Source organism: Pyrgilauda ruficollis, unplaced genomic scaffold (assembly GCF_017590135.1).
Source record: "Pyrgilauda ruficollis isolate IOZ18807 unplaced genomic scaffold, ASM1759013v1 scaffold24, whole genome shotgun sequence".
Lineage (NCBI taxonomy): Eukaryota > Metazoa > Chordata > Aves > Passeriformes > Passeridae > Pyrgilauda > Pyrgilauda ruficollis.
The window spans coordinates 11978852-11996176 of record NW_024523648.1 but is presented as its reverse complement, the minus strand read 5'-3'; the positions used below and the strand labels follow the sequence as shown (position 1 = coordinate 11996176).

General features: G+C 39.5%; 1 protein-coding gene across 11 annotated transcripts in view; it reads right to left on the bottom strand.

Annotated features, from left to right (window-relative positions):
• TULP4 (TUB like protein 4) overlaps positions 1-17325 on the bottom strand; it is a 151213-nt gene that overhangs the window by 33164 nt on the left and 100724 nt on the right. For all 11 annotated transcript variants that reach the window (XM_041469653.1, XM_041469655.1, XM_041469654.1 and 8 more), the window contains 2 exons: positions 5894-6074; positions 3273-3407 (listed from right to left, as the gene is read on the bottom strand). In XM_041469653.1, coding sequence (XP_041325587.1) covers positions 3273-3407; positions 5894-6074 — 316 coding nt within the window. The remainder of the gene's footprint in view (positions 1-3272; positions 3408-5893; positions 6075-17325) is intronic.

The window sequence follows — 17325 nt, the reverse complement described above, 5'->3', positions numbered from 1 at the left end:
GGACTGCTCAGACTCTCATATACATGGATATGAATATACATATCAGTTACTTCTCTTACAGGCACCTCATGATGAGGGACGCCCACAGCTTAATTTGGGGGATGCTTATTTCAAACCCTTATATCCTCTAGTTCTTTGTCACACTTCTAGAGTAACTCTAAAAAAGTATTTTGCATTTCTGTTCGTGTTTCAAAGGTAGATTTGCATGTTCAAGGAATACCGAGCTAGTCTTTAAATCTTTCTACTCTTAAACCAGAAGTGAAAGGCAGCTATTTTGTGCTGAGACAAAGCGAAGGTAAAGACAAAACTTCTGTGCTCTGGGATGCTCAATCTGCCAAGAACCTTTTGAAGACACTTGTGGGCGAGAAGCTGTCTCCAAATGAAGAAGCAGGAGAGAAATGAGAGTTGGCAGGAAGGATCTCAAAATTGTTTCAAGTTGTCAACTTGTCATTTGCAAGGACTTTCATGCGCAATTTAAAATGGTTTTGTATTATTTCAACTTTCTGATATTTCTCATGGGAATTTTGCTTCTGTACATATCAGGAGGAAGCCACGTGTTCCTCAAGGTAATTTTTCCACAGCTAGGCATTGTATGCCTCTTGTTTTCTCTTAGTTTTCAGCCCTCTAAGTAACCTACAATGGGATTTAATTCATGTTTCTTGGACAGGAAAAAGATAGGCAGGTTAGAAATAAACAAGGCAAGCTGATCAGCTCCACTTTTGGTAACTGGATAACTGGAACTACCATAATGAAAAAACTGTCTCCTTTGGATACATGTCTTCAGGTAAAACTTTCAGCTGATCCCCATGACAAGAGGAAGGAGTGTCCAGCAGTTTTCTCTCTCTCTCTCTCAAAGTCCTAGAATTAGACTGCTGCAAAGGCAGCAAAGGGGTGGATGTGGGCTGCAGCATCCCCTCAGGGCAGTGTGGCTCTACTGACACACTTGCACTGCCAAGAGGATCTTCAATGACTACTGGACCTTTACATAAAATAACTGATGAATAGGTTCTCAGCACTAGCACAGAGATTAGAAATCAAATGGAGGTTTCATTTAGGGTAATGGTCTACACAAGGATCAGTCACTCCTGCTTTCCAGCCACCACAGGCATGTATATCAACAAGCCTTGAACACAGAGCACTGTAAATGTGCAACAGCTCTGCAGGCAGTAGTTGTGGCTAACTAGTACAATTAATAGATGTAGCTCAACAGTTCTGCAGGAAGCAGTGCACTGAGAATCACACAGTTAAAAAGCACAAAAAAAAAAAAAAAGGATACATCTGAACAGTTCAGGACCTCCACTAGGACTGACAAAACTACCAGGACTGCTCAAGCTGGATCAAAAGAACTTTTATTTGGGTAATCAAATTATCAAGGTTTTTCCTCTGTCAGTTTAACAGAAATATTATCAGTAAAATGACAACTCTGCAAAACTAGTAGAATATATATATTCTCTATATATTAAAGATATATTGCTACTGCTTGAAATAATTTCATAGTTGCCTACTTTAAAAATACAATAAGTAGCCTACAGCAGCCGATAAAGGCAAGGATATCTGCTGCAGAGATCACAGAGCAATACTTTGAGATTTCAAACACAAACACATGAACAAGGACTTGCAGACTGAAGACCCCACTTGGTGGTTCTGCACATTCTTGCCTGTGATAAAATCCAGTAAAATGTAGAGTCACTTGGAAAAAAATTATGAAGCTACAGTCAGTGTGAACATCTATATAGAGCCAGACATAAAATACTTTCCACTGTACAGTGCTTAAAACAACAGACAGCAATATCCCAATAATCTCTCTGTCTCACGCACACTCCCAATTCAGTAAGATTCTGCATAATTTTTGTCTAATGATGACAAAAATGTAGTTCAGCTTATAACCAATAAAAATATTCCTACCCTATCTAGCACATTAACATTTTGCTACAGGAGGGTAACATACTTAAGGGATCTTTTTTGCACTAGTGAAAGTCAATGGGGAAGGAGAAACAGGACAGACACCCCCAGCAAGATAGAGCCCTGCAACTCTAAGCAGAGAATAAGATGAGGTCTGTTTCTGCTACTGTTCCCAGCTGAAAGCTAGACTGGATGACAACTCAAGACTGCTCAGTACCCTAATTACTCTAATATTCCAGAAATGCTGAGCAGACCCATTGGTGATTATCACAAGAGCTTCTTTAAGTTGGCTCCAGTTCTCCACACTTTTGGTATCCTTTCAGCTGATGAAGTTTTCTGGATTGTAGGGCTGTCTCACGATGCTGGGTTTTGCCACTCACGCATTTCTGGGGTTGGCACAGATGGAGAAAGGAATGGAAAAGAAACCTCAAAGGTGATGTTTTTACCTCCCAAGACTACTGTACATAACAGATCACCCAAAAACTGTGGGGACGGTGATAGGGCAATTTTTCACCAAAAACATCCCACTACTTCAGAACAGCTAAGAGTTTCCTCCAACAGCCTAATTCTCTTTTCATCTAATTTAAAACTAATTTACCTGTGGAGATGAAAAAACTTTGGTGGAACCTATATTTAAGCATGTGCCTATGTGCTGCATTGAATTAAAATGTCTCTGCAGGCAAAGCACAGTAAATTGCACAGACAGTGCTGGCAAAGTAAAGGACATTTTTAATAGGTAAGACCAGTAAAAATTTCAATGTGAGTTAAAGATTTTACATGGAATACTGATTGTGCAAACATTCATGCACATCACTTAGCAAAATGTATAGTTATTAATCAGTGGAATTTTTTCCTCTCTCAGAATAACTTGCCTCTTGACAATTAATAATTCTAGCAAGTTTTCCATAATTGTGAGAACCAAAGCAGCACTGCAATTTATACCAGGTTACCAAAGCATGGAAGACTTTGTGAATTAGACATGCAAAGAAAGTGTTATGTAGCAGAGACATTCACACAAAGAACCATAATAATTTAATGCATTCTGCTGGAAAACTGCAAAACAGATCAGCTGCCCTACACAAATGCCACAAAAACACGATCTCAAAAATATTGTTAGGCATTTTTTCAAAATATGTCAGGACTATGAAGGATGGGACTGTAACGATGAGCATTACAGAAATCCTACAAAAACTCCATCAACCAAGAACTGCTCTTCCTCCAGCAGGTGTCACTGCTGGAAACGGCAATATCAGCACCAAGGGCTCCTGGCTTAAGGAGCAAGAGGCGCAAAAATGCAACCTATGCACACATCATCAAAAATACAAGAAAAACAGGGCACAGGAGAGGGAGAAGTGGCTTATTTTTCATACCTTTCAACCCTGAGTGGATGATAGTAGGAGACAAGTCATCGTAGTTGTTCATCAAACTGATGTCTCCTGACGTGAAGCTGACAGTAAGCAGTGGCTTGGTGTTCTGCACCGGCACTGGATAGGCAGCTGGTCCGTCTGCAAAACAAAGCTCTGAGTGAGCAAAAGGTGAACAACCAAAAATAATCACATCCAGGCCAAAACACACTGTACTTCAGCCTACCACCATCAGGAGTTGTTCCAAGCCTCTCTACCTGCTTATTTCTGCAACATCTGTGGGCACAAGCAAAGCAGGTTTAGCTAGTTAAGCTTCTCTGTTTCTGTGAAACCTCAGTGCTTTTACTTTGTCAATTTTCACTGCATCATATCCACGGTGATTTATGTATATACTATTATGTCACATAGTGGTGTTTTTCAGTCTTTCTGCATTCTCAACTCCTCAAAGTGACATAGAAAGGGAAAATCAGTGCCTTAGAAGACTTTTTCAGAACCCCAGCAATGAAAACCAGCATGATGAACATTATAATGACATTAAAAGCAATTTGTTCTACATCCTTTTTGCTTGGGCAGGTACCAGGGACTCTTCCTGATGTCACACAGAGACATTTGAAGAACTTCTAAGAGAACATACTGACTCTTCAGAAATTACTGCATTCTAAATGTCTAGGCAGCAGCATGAAAAGACACCTGCCATTCTGCATAACAGGATCCAAGGCACCCAAAAGTAAGGTGAGCCCAAATAGAACACTTGGCTTTAAAAACCATTTCTGCAAAGTCTCTGGTCCTCTAAGCTTGTTTTGCAGCAAGTTCACTAAAATTCCTTTGCTCAAATACTTCATGACCAATATTGCCATCTGTAGCTTTTGGTGTTTAACTCCTGTTTACAGTTTCTGAGAGGAGATGCCACTGGTCCCTGATTAAGTGCCTGTCAAGGCCCAGCCAACATCTTTCCAGTCAACAAAAATGGCAGAACCAGTTAAGAGTAGTGTTGTTTCCTGAGCTTGTTAAAAAGCTGATGAGAAAGCATTCTGGAGAAAGATGTCTAGTAACTGGCACCTCTGTGTGTATATAATATAATAAGAAAATCCCAACCAACTTCTAGTCCTTCCTACACATCTGTGTGAGTCAAAGGCTTGTCACCTTTGAGAGGTTTATGCTGCATCTGCTCTAAAGAAAACACATCATGTTTGGGTAATCATTAAAATAGGCTTGTAACGAGTCCACCCACCCCCTGCCTGACTCAGAAAAAGCTAACACACACATTTGGATCATTTAAGCTCTCATCTGCAATTTCACCATCCTCCAACTGGAACCTCAGTATTTCTGAAAAACAAAACAAAAACCCAGGAAAAATCCAATTTATTTTTGTTGTCTGTCTTGCTTTAGAAGCTTGCTAGGTTGAAGTTAGTTTTTTTCCTGCTAAGGTAACAAATCTTACTCAGTACCAGAAATGAGGCATGAAAGCCAAAACAAAACCCAGTTTTAAAAATATTCTAACATTTTCCAGGTGATCAGATCTCTTCTTTCAATATTTGTTAAATACATAAGCTTATTATATAGAAACATATACTGGAAAAGGTAGATTTTTTGGTGTGAATCCAAATGAAAGTTAAAACTGCAAAAGTCCTCAATTCAGAAGTTCAGGTCCAAGAGGCAAATTCAGAATTATTTTTGAATAATTGTTTAATATTTAAAATTTCCACTGTACAATCACTGACTGTTATATAACCTTAGTTCTTAATGTAGTTCAGGCTTTATACACTGGAACACTTCACCTAAAGCTTATAAAGTGATCAATCACATTAACAAGAAGTATTATCATTACTTGAATGAGAAGGGTGGGACAGACTGTGCATGGACACCTAGGCCTCATAAGTCTTTGCTCCTGATCATTTCCAAAGACTTTAAAACCAAAACATTTCACCAAACAAGTTGTATTGAGACTTAAGGAGAGGGAATTTATTCCTGACTCTCAAACTGGCAATGTGCTCTGAAGCATGTGAATTAATAACTCCAGCCAACTCCAGTCACCCTGCTTCTACCCAGTGTAATTGCAGGAAATATCTTCATTTCTGAGCCTTCTGGAGTATTTATGGAACTCTTTATGTCAGGACTATGAAGGATGGGACTGTAACGATGAGCATTACAGAAATCCTACAAAACAGAGATAAAACTAAATATATAGTACTTTACACCATGTCTAGTACTGCTGTCTTTTCACATGAATCTATATAATAGTGCACTAATTTCTGTGGCTGCTCTCTGACTACCTCCATACACACAAACCACTGCAATACCTCATATCTGCTTATCAGTGAAACCTGACATGTCCCTGTCTACTGTTTTTCACTCACCCTCACTGAAAACTTATCGAGCTTTGTGTTGTTATCTCATTTGTCCAACCAGAGGCAGAGCAGATGAGGTATCACCTGCAGCAAGGCTGGGGCACAGCTGGGAGCAAAGCCACTCTCCCATACCAGCTCTCTCTGCTCCACAAGAGCTTGAAACCATGGCCACCCTGCTGGTTTGGTAGGGCATGACATCGCCCTGGCACCTGAGATGTCTTCATGAGCACGTGCAAGGCTGAAGCAGAAGGATAAGGATGTGCCCACTACCCTCCCGACCTTGTGGTGGGGAATAGTCGTCGGAGTCCGTGTCGCTCTCGCTGCTGTCCTCCACCAGGAAGCTGGGGTAGTTCCAGGACATGTTGAGGATGCCATCTGACTCGTGAAGCAGCACGTGGGCCAGCATTCGCCCGTGGCAGTCCATGACGATAACCTGTCCATCAGCAGTGCCAAAAAGTACCTGAAAATAACACAACAAGCCTCAGTCCCACCACATGTCAGCCACGGGGCCCTCCTTCAAATGCATCTTGTAATTACTAGCTACCCTGGAAATTAACTGAAAGCAAAGCAGTCATGGATGTGAAAGGGTGCCAGAATAGGACCCTGCAATCAAAGATGAATGTGAAGAATGAAGTTAAAGCAGCAGAGTCTACAGGTAAGTTTGTAAAATCTGTGAGCAAGTAATGTTTCATGGTGGATGCATTTCATTCACTTTAATATGAGACACTACACTTCATTTGAACTTGATCATTACCACAATTGAAGTGAGCTGGCAGAAAGGCTAACACAGATTCTTCAGAAGTCTTACACAATACAAAAACTCATAAAACTTGGTGGCAGAAACCAAAGTATGCATCAGTCATAACAATATCAAAAGAAAAGACACAGCTGACAAAAGTGAGGTCCTAGCAGAGATTTCAAATGGCTCATGAGAAATAGAAAGGTGAATAGAGAAGGACAGGTTATTCAGTTGATGAGCTAGATAAAGTGGGAGAATGCCTTCCAAAAAAAAAAAAAAAAAAGAGGCAAAAGCAGTATGATCAGGCATAAGAAGATTAACACAGGCCAAGGGGAAGGCAATAAGGCAATGTGCTGCACAATCAGGAAGAGATGAAGGAGAAGAGCTTCCACCCACCATTTCAAACACAAAATCAATAATCCAAGTTTTTTCTTGCCCTTAAACAACTCCATAGCCAATCACAGACTGAAGTCAGACTGACTGGAACCTGCCATTTCTTTTTTAATAAATTCTTCTTGAGGATTTAAGAAAGTTAAGATCCTGCACATTTGATGAATTTTAAGAGAAAAACCAGGAAATACGGACCAGTAAGTCCTAAAGCACTAAATGCATTAGCCAAGGCTGTTGCTGCCATCACGTAATTCTGTATGAAGCAAATACATTTTAAAGCAAGTTTAAAAGCACCCATCAACTTGAAAACTAGCCAGCGTTAAAAATGAAGCTAAAAGAAAGGTCAGATCTTACACTTGCTCTTCAGTTGGCCACTTATTTCTAGTACTTGTCAATTTAAGGTTCTAACAATTATATGCCTGGGTCAGAAATTCACCTGGCCTTGGATCTTACCTTTAAGAGTGGTCAAGTGTCTGGAGAAGAGTAAAAGCACAGTATTCACTGAGCAAGCATCTCCCCTGCACACTCCTGTAGCTTTCAACAAAAAAACCCCCACAATCCCTCTTCTCTGATAACTGATAATTTCATTTGGCAACCTGTAGCTCCTTACACTGAAAGAAACAAGAATAATCACTCCCTACTTACATTCTTAACATTGGTCACAATTTTACAGATCTCTACTATCTAATTGCCCAGTCATCTCTTTCCCAAGGTGGAAAATCATAGCCTACTTAGGATCTCCATTACATTTGTTGTTCAAAGCCTGCAATCACCCTTGGTGACCTCTGCTGTCAGAGGTCTTCTTTTCTACCTTCCCACTGAGAGGCTGTGCCAGACTTGCAGCATGCAACGCCTGTATTGTATCAGACTTATTCAACAGCAGTCTCCTAGGAAGCAATTGTCATTATTGCACTTCTGAAAGTTTCAGAAAGGAAGTGTGGTTTCCTAAGCCTTAGTAAAAAAACCCCAAAAAACAAAACAAAACAAAACCCAACCAAACCAAGCAAAAAAACCCACCACCAAACAAAAACAAACAAACCACCAAAATCCACAAACAACCACAAACCAAAGCAAACAAACAAAAAAATACTAGAGTTCTTTTTATGATCAAAATAATGAAGTTTGTAAACTAGAATGAGAATTTAACAGAATTCCCATAACGTCATTAAAATCTTAAGAAAAACAATGGAGTCGTTTCCCATTATCAAAAATATTGAAAAAATCAGTATCTGGCTGCCTTAACTGTAATCATTACATATTACAAATATTTTTGCGTTAAATAGTTGCTGTGTTAAAACAGCAACTAAAGTTTGCTACAAGCCTCAGAGTATTATTCTTAAATGTGAAAGCAAGAACTCAACCTTTGTTCATTTCACACTATCCTCCCTTGTGATCCCTTATTCTATCCTTCTTCCACTTGTATCATGACATCTCCTTTCACACTGTTCATTATTTCCACTGTTTTCACATGCATGATCAGTGCACAGCCATTTTCACTATTCATTTTCAAAACACAGGCACTCTCTGATCTCAAAACTAACTTTTACATAGGCAAAATCCTACCAGCTTCTCACACCACTCTCAGTCTATTAGAGATTGGTTTCTAACTAGTCTACAAGAAGTTCTGTAACTGCAAATACCCAGACAGAGGAGGTGAACCTCTGTTGTTTCTGAAAATAGCAGTACAAGAGTCTGCCTCCTAAAACCCTGCAGAAACATTTTTTAACTGGGTAGGAACAAAATCTTTGGATTCATCACTCAACAGTTCAGTCTCATCTCAATCTAAAGCTAATTCTTTTGAGTAGCACTGCCCCCAAATAATTTTAAATTATGAAGTCCTCAGTAATTTCCAATTCAGAACAGCTGCATGTCAGCATCTAAATTCTTGCACTGGAACTTGAGAGAGCTCTTTAGCAACGGAGAAATATCAGAGGGCACACTTCATCTCTTCAGCCAGGCTGTAGGTTGCAAGGAGCAGCTTTAAGTTTCAGGGTTATTGTAGCAATACAACCTTTAAGATGAAAGCATTTATCAGCCTGATAGTCCTGCTGGCTGAACTCCTGCTGAAGCTGTAAAAATGTCTAATGGTGTTATCATCCATAACATTACTCAGGTTATAAATGCCACACTCAAGGTACTTATGTCAGATGAATAAAACTCTCTTGACCTTCAGACAAAAGGTTAAGCCACAGGATATCCCTAAAGGATCTAATAGAGAAATTAAGAAGTTACATTTTAGATACTTAAATTAATTTTTGTGTGTGTGTTTGCAGATCCAGGAGGTCAGCCAGAATGTTGGAAAAAGGTAACAAGTTATAGTGGTTTGTGAACCCTTGAACACAAAAGCTAAGTGATAATAGGAGTAATTTTTAAAAACCCAAGTACTTATTTTGAAGTGGTTCTTTGGCCCCTTGTTCTGTTCTTCTCTTGACTCATCTCTTCTTCTTTCATACTGCTTGTTATTACAACTGATCTTACATGTATTACCAACTGCAGAATTGCATTTGCAGAATATGGAAAATCTGATAACCAAATACCTAAAATCACCCAATACATTCTGAGTGTGAGTCAGAACCACAACATAAATACAGGATGTCTTTACACAATATCAAACATGACCAAGCCTACACTACAGTGAAGCTGCAGCTGATTAGAAGTCACACAAATGCAGGGCTCCTGTAGTGCCCAGATGTTGTGTGCTTTGAAGGGGAAACTGTGGTAAACAGCCCTGGGAAAGCACACATAGCTTTCCAAGTGTACCAAGAGATGAAAGGTGGATTCAGTTCTGAAACACAAGTGACTTGGTTCTCCATGAAACCCAAGCTTGGGGTGATTCCCATCTGTTATAACAAATCTGAATACCTGAAAAACACCCTTCTCTGGAATGCGCTGACCTCTTTAGTCTGTGCTAACTTGAGATGAGTTTCACAACTTAGTTTTGGTAAATTAATCATTTTTTCAACTAAAGATTTTTGAACTATCATCCATGAAACTTAGCAATCAAGACTGCAACCCCCTTAAATGCTCAAGATATCAAAGACACTTCAACTAAGAGTCTGAAATACACCAATTTCTAAAAGACATATGGTAAGCAAAAGATGGGGTATTTTGCTCTGAAGTATTCCTTTTATGAAGAGATTAATATTACAACAGCCAAGAAGCTAAAAATTCAGATCAAGAGGAACAGCTTGGACGGGTTGGGTGGCTTTGCTACATAAATTGCAATAATATTGCGCTGAACTCCAGAGTTCCTGTAAGATCTGTTGTGATGCTGCAATGCTCTGGGACCAGACACAGGACCAGCAGAAAGTGGTTTGGCAGCACCAAGATCCACAAAACTACAGTGGAGTGACCAAAGACCTGGTACATTGCAGGTCCAGCTCAGGAAGCCCACTGTTTGTAGAAGTATCATTTTCTAACAGCAGGGCTTTTTTTGCACATAACACATTTGCTATTTAATTTGGTTCAATGTAAGTAAATAGAACTCATCAACAGTAAGAATGCTCAAGCTTTATCATAATTGGAATACATATGAGGAGTAGAAGGCAGAATTATTCCCACTCTCAGGTTTTGGTTGTACAAACTGAACCGTCAATAATGTTACAGAAAGATATCGATAAAACAAGATGCCTCCCTTCATGACATTTAGTACTAACACTGAAGGTTTCTAATGTTGCTGGTTAAACAAAACTCCCAGGAAATCCAATCAATACATTTTCAGAACAGGGACTGTCATTCTGCATCAGGGAAACAACCAAACCTTTGACTGAAGCTGAAGTTAAAGCGTTAGAAGTTGGATTTGCTATAGCTGCTGGAAGAAATATAAAGCTGTTGGAGGCTACTTTAGGGTAGTGTTTTTCAAGTGAGATATTCCAGTATCGTGATGTCGGAATGCTAAAAAAGGAACATGCGTCTGTTTTACTCCTGCTGGCTCGAGATTTTTAACAGATCCTCTCTGACTTTTTACAAAGAACAAACATCTGACAACTCACAAATGCAAAACAACTCAGAGACTCTATTAATTTCAACAGCATTGAAGATGAATCTAGCAAACTCCATCCTAGTACAATCTGATTGTTAAAATCCCTAATTTTTGCATACAGACAGAACTTGCCTTGTAGGACTACGCAAGGTGCATGAACAGATTGCACCTAAATTCCTGGACAAACTGAAACATTCTGAAAATTAACGTGATCTGTCATGAAATCTTAAGTGCCCTGATCTTCCCTAAGATGTGGCTTAGCTGTCAGTAACTCCATTGAGCAACTTCTCCAGTTACAGATCTTCCTTCTCCCACAGGACAGGTAGCAGCTTTTAGTTTTTAACATTCTTCAGCGCTGTACTTCCAAAGTTTGAAGGATTCCTCTTCCTACCCACTTGACAAACCTTGCCCTTTCAGTATTTTCTTTTACTCTTTGCCTTTGTGTGTGCATTTGGCACACACACCTGCCGAAATCTTGGTGCCATCATACCAGGCTGTATCACTGCTGCCACTTAACAACCTGTCCTGCACAGCTCTGCATTCGCAGCTGCCTCGTTTTATGTTTTGCTTCACTGACCTTCACTTTCTCAAAATTTAGACCTGTCTTTATGCTTTCTTCTTCAGTCTCCTCGCTCATCTTCCCCCACAGGAAAAACTAGGCACCTCAGAAAGTACACTTTGCAAAAATGCTAATAAGATCAACTGGTTGCACTGTCAGAAGATGCTCAGCAGTTCAAGGAAGATGAATTAGTTCTCTGATTTAGCCACCTGGACAAACTTTAGTATTTATGATAGGAACAGCCTTCACAGCTGTCACTATACTGCCATCATGCTAATAGAGATAAATCTATTTTGCTGATTCAAAATTAACTGAACTATAAAGTGATAAATACACAAAATGATGGATCAACCTTCTGTTTATGCAGGTAGGCTTAGTACCAAAGGAAGTACAGGGAAAATTATTGCCTTTAATTATTTTCATTCATTAGCCAAACAAAAGACCGCCAGTCTTGCCAAGGCTTAACTCCAGCATTCTGCAGTCCATTTAGAAGTAGTATTAGCATTTTGCATTCCTTGGGCTTTGCTTGTTTACTGTTTCTCCATCACAAAGCACAAGACACTGCAGCAAACTCCTCTTAGGATACATTAAAAAGTGAAAGTTTGTTTTTTCTCAGTGTCATATTTCTGGCTTTCCTTCTTTTTGCCTCAAAATACAGAGAGAAATAAAGAAAAGCAGAGTGAGGGAGACAGCTGGTCTCCTGCTGAATACTTTTCTTATTTCCATTAAAAATTCAGCCACTGTAAAATGATTTCTTGAACTCACACAAAAAGAGACATCACTAAAATTCACATACAAGCTCAGGGGAAAGCACTAGATTTTTCTTGACTGCCTTTATGTCCAAAAATCTTTAAAAACTCTCTGTTTCCTTGGACATGAGGAGTTACCAGCCTCCCACACGGCTGGTGCAGCCCCAGCATCATTCAGCTAACTACATATATAAACATACATACTGCAGTGAAATTCTTATCTGAGGTCATTAATCCTTTCAAAAGCAGCACTGGCTGAGTTACCTACTTTCAGGCTTGTTCATTGTCTCTTTTACCAAGTCCGTAGGATCTAGATAACTATTACAAAGCCATCAAATGAGAAAGCAAACTAAATCCATCAGAGATCTTGGGGACAAATCCATTTAATAAATATTGAAATACTAAAAACTGGGGATTCAAACTGCACTGGTTTTATTTCTCTCTAAAATAGTATAATGTAGCTGAATGTTTGTAAATGAGATACAGTCTTGCACGCCACTTCAGGAGTAAAAAATGTAAGTAGCCTTAAAAGCAGGATCTCAAGCTATTAACTACTCTGGACATGTGGGGATAGAAGCAATTGTCCATGCAAAGATGTTATATGAAATGTTACATGAAAGCATTCTGGCAAATCACAGAAAGACTGAAAGACTGATTATTATACATTCTTGTAATTATACCTGGACTAATTCTGACTTGTGTACTCCAGGCACTTCTATATTCCTTCTTGACCCTCAAGACATTTTTCAAGCAAGTATCTTATCGGAATTAGATTTTTAAGTGAAGAGTTGCCCTCCTATATAGTGTTCACTGCATTAATGATATGCCTCAGTTTACTTAAAATGTGAAAAAAGTCACAATTGAAACAGCATGCAAAATGAATAAAAGGCCAGCAGCTGAACACCTTCTACAGAATATCTTCTGTGACAATTAACTTGAACTCCAAGCCTGAACCACTGAGTTCCCACAGCAGAAGTGCTCTGGGATATTCTTCAAGCAGTGTTGTTTTCTGACGCTCCACAAAACTGCCAGGAAAGTCTGTCTCTGAAAACACATATTCTTCACAAATATGCAATTATACATAGCAACTAAAACAACATCTGGTGGGAAAATGCAATTAGTTTTACCAACAAACACTCAATCAGGAAAAGAAGTCAACTGATACACTTGGCAGTCTCCTGCACTATTCCCAAGTCAGGTTTTAGTTATTTCCTGAAAGATATGCTGACTGCTGAAGCTAAAATCTCATTCAGAGCTTTAGAAGTCTGAGAGTTTCTACTGGGGTTTTGTGGTCTGTTTTTTTTTCTTTCCTAATTGAAAATAGTATTACTTAGAAACAAGGACAGCACTCTCAACCAGTGAAAATGCAATACAAAGCAGTTTAGAAGCAATGTCCTTGCTGTTTTGAATTTCATAACATAAAATCAAGAAGCCCCTGCATTAAGCTATGCATTTAATGGAAGTTAGTCCCTCAACTTCTGCCCTCTCCTTCGAGGTCTTGGGTGCTGGCAGAGAGCAGTAACTCAGCATGCTCAGGAAATAGGTGGAATGGGTGAGGTCAAGTGTAACTGAGTCAACATGGAGTCAGGCTGAGTAATAAACTGTTACCGAATGAGGCACGGAAGAAGAATGACTATTCTCTTAAAAAGCAAGGAAAGCAAGGAAGGATTAATTCCTTTTTAGCTTGCCAACAATCCCTCAACATCTGAACACTGACAATAAACTGGATCCTGGACAAAGAACAGAGAGCTCAAGTTGAACCCAAGCAGGATGAAACACTGATGGGAAAGGTTTTGGAGAATAACGAGATATTGCTCCCCCTTTGCATTGGTATACTATCTCTTTTTGTCAAATCAATGGAAAGACTATGTGATATCACTTTCCAAAAATATCACCTTTCCTCTGCCATTTACTATGAAACTTGGCCTTACTTTACCAGACAAAGCCTAGTGCAGAAATCCACAAATATCCTCCTCGAGATTCAATCACTCTAATCCCTGTTTTCTGCACCAAGGTTTCAGACTATTTGCAGGCTTTAAGACATCTGACCCCAAGTTCAAGACCCCATTTGGCTCCTGGTCTTCTTACTAAACTTCCAAAAAATTGATGGATTAAGTACCAGTGATGATAAAGTTCAAATCAACCCCACTGGCAGCTACATTTCTTTTGAAGTGAAAAGACCACAAAGCTCTAGATAAACCGAAGGGATCCTGGGGCCAAAGCATCCTCAGCCAAGTGGCTTTGGCAGTGGAATAATGGACTCTTCCTGAAAAATGCTGTAAAACCTTCACAGTTTGCAGAGTTTTCCCTCTGTAAGAATTACACTTCCACTCACGTGCCCTCTCCTGACCAGTTCAAAATCTGAGCAAACAAAGCAATTTTCCTACCCTACGTACGACTTCTCCTTAGAGAGCACCTTCCTGCAGAAGGTTCAATTTTTTTCCCTACACTGCCTAAAACACAGCGTAATGCATGCTGCTTCCTTGCAGAGGTGCACTGCAAAACTTCATTCTTACTGTTTGCCCCAGGGCTGAAGCATAGCACAGAGCTTTCCAAAACCACAAGTTCAAGTAAACTCCCTGTCTCAGAGAACTGAAGACTTCAGGCTATATAAGCAAAATCTTTCTGTACAGGTGCCAGCAAGGTGAGAGGAGAGGCAAATGACTTCTTTCTTCCTGACACCTCCCACACAGAGACTGGTCTTGTTTCTATTTGCACTCAACTTTACTTTGCTGACTCAAACATTGATGCTTCAAAAATGTAAAACAGCACCGGGTATAAAAATGCTAAGTGGACACATTAACTGAATAGCACAAGTTTTCATCTCTCCCTCCATCTCTGGCTTGTCACTGCCATCAACATCCTCCTTTCCTGAGGGAGGCAAAGATGTGGTAGAATGTGCAGCATTTAAACTTCAGATTCCAGTCAACTAAAATAGCAATATTGTGACCTGAGAGTCATAGGGAAAGAGTTACATGGTGCACTGTTGAGGCTGATCTGCACATCCTAGAACACCATGCTTCCAAAGGGACGCAGAAATCCATTCAGGCATTTGCTTTTTGCACTAACAAACATCAAGTACCCTGTCTACAAGGACGAGCAAAACATTAAAACACTTGTATTACTCCTTTCAGACAGAGTCATTAAGAGAAAAATTTCTTTGTGAGACTCATCTGAAACAGCCTTGACACGAAACACTGCAGGAGCTACTGAGAAAACGAGCCGTGCTGCCGTCAGCCCATAAACAACCCCCATGTTACAGCTTTCATGACTTGAACAAATGGCACCATCTCGTTAGCTCTCTCAGTGCCTTGCCTCTGCAGGCTGGATGAAGAGCATCCAGGGAAAGATTAGGCAAGGCACAGATGAAGCGAGTGGGAAGAAGAAAGCACATTGAAGTATCACCTTATTGCTCTGTTCCTCCAATTACCCGCTCAGTAACTGTGCAGTACAGACTAGGCTTTCTGGCAGCAAAAATTTGTCTGGAATAAACCCACAGATAGATGCCAGAGCTCCTGAAGCTGTGGATGAGCACTACAGGCTCCAAGGAGAACATCCTTGTTGCCTACCCTCCCCAAAACTCAAGGCAAAGCCTAAAAAGTCCTCATCTGAGCACAAAAATCTGCAGTGTAGCTGCTCATTGCTAGTGGAAAAGGAAAGCGCAACCAAGAAATGATACAGTGCTTAGCTACCAAGCTAAGTTTTCTCCTTCCTTCTTTCTGGAAGCTGTATTCTCAGCAGAATGATGCATAAAAACCTACTTGAGACAAAAAGGCAAAGGAAAAACAATGCTAACACAGCTATACACTGCTATCAGAAAAAAAGGAGAGGAAAAAAGTGATATCTATTATTTAGGAAATAGCACAATACAGCCTGAAAACAACATAATAAAAAGAGATGGGAGAAAGAAAGGCAAAATAGCACTTAAAATTCACATTACTTTTCCCACAAAATCTCTTACTATTATGTACCATCATAAAAATCAAGTCCCCCAAGCAAAGAGCAAAAGCAAAGTGTTACTGTCTTCCAGCATGAATAAATATATAAAACTCTGCAAAAATATTTAAACATTTTCAGCTTATATAAACCCCCCCACATATTTTGTTTACAAAAGGCTGAAATAGCTCAGTAAATATTTACAGACCCCTTAGCACAAGCAAGCAGAAATAATTGATTTTAATAGCAAGTTTGCCACAAAGGTTTGAAATGCTTCTAAAACCAGTCCAAAATATTAGACAGTTAAGCTGCGATGGGTTTTATCTGTTTGTTTTATATAACAAATGGATTTATCTTGAAAGACAACTGAAGTCTCCTTCCCCTGTCCTCTTTTTGCATTCTAATGCTGCTGCTCAATTATGCAGCATGCAATGTTAAAATGCTTATATGCAATTTAACCATTGTCTGAAGTCCTTGTGGCTTGAATAAACTGCCTAGTTAATTAATGACACGTCTTCAATGCTATAAAAAGCCTCCAGCCATTTTCCCCAGTAATCTGAGTAATTCATCCATCAATGAAAATAAGGCTTTCAGATCTTCCTCGATGACTGTACCTTACAGTGCAATTCAGAGTGGCCCTAGTTATTGTAACCTTCATTTGGTAGCCTCTACATCCAGAACTGCTGGGAGAAAACAATGCATTTTTATAGGTTAAGACACAAAAATACAATTATTCCCTGGCATCTTTAAAGTTCCTTTATGTGAACCTATAAATCCTTAATAGAAACAAGAATTATTTGAATAAAGACCAAAATAATTGCTTACATTTTCCAATTTTACAGGATGTAACCTTTTTCATTTTGTCCTTCCTTCTCTTCATAACAATTACAGTAATAGCTACCTTCCCCATACTGCCCCAATTGCCCCTTTGTAGCTCCCTTTCATCATTCTGTCAACTCATTAGAAGGTCATCGTCAAGATTTTTTTCCCACAACTCCAGATGTCTGAGAATAATTAAACTTCACCAGTGTGACTACCATAACAGCAAGGACTGCCCAAATTAAATGTGTGCTACAGCACCTGAATAAAACCAAAACAGGAGGGTGAGTGGGAGCACAAACATTTCATTTCAGAGCCACAGGCCAATGCAGATGTAGGTGAGAAGGCAACAGCAGGGCCCAAACAGATGCAACATTTTCAAACACTTATAAATTCTATGGTTTTAAGCTGTATTCTGGGAGCTAGGTAAGGCTACTATCCTTACTTTCAGCTCAGGAGCTGTTCTAAACACCATTCCCTTGAAAAGGTAGTAGCAACTGCAAATCATAGTTCACAGATGAAAACAGGGGATCCAAG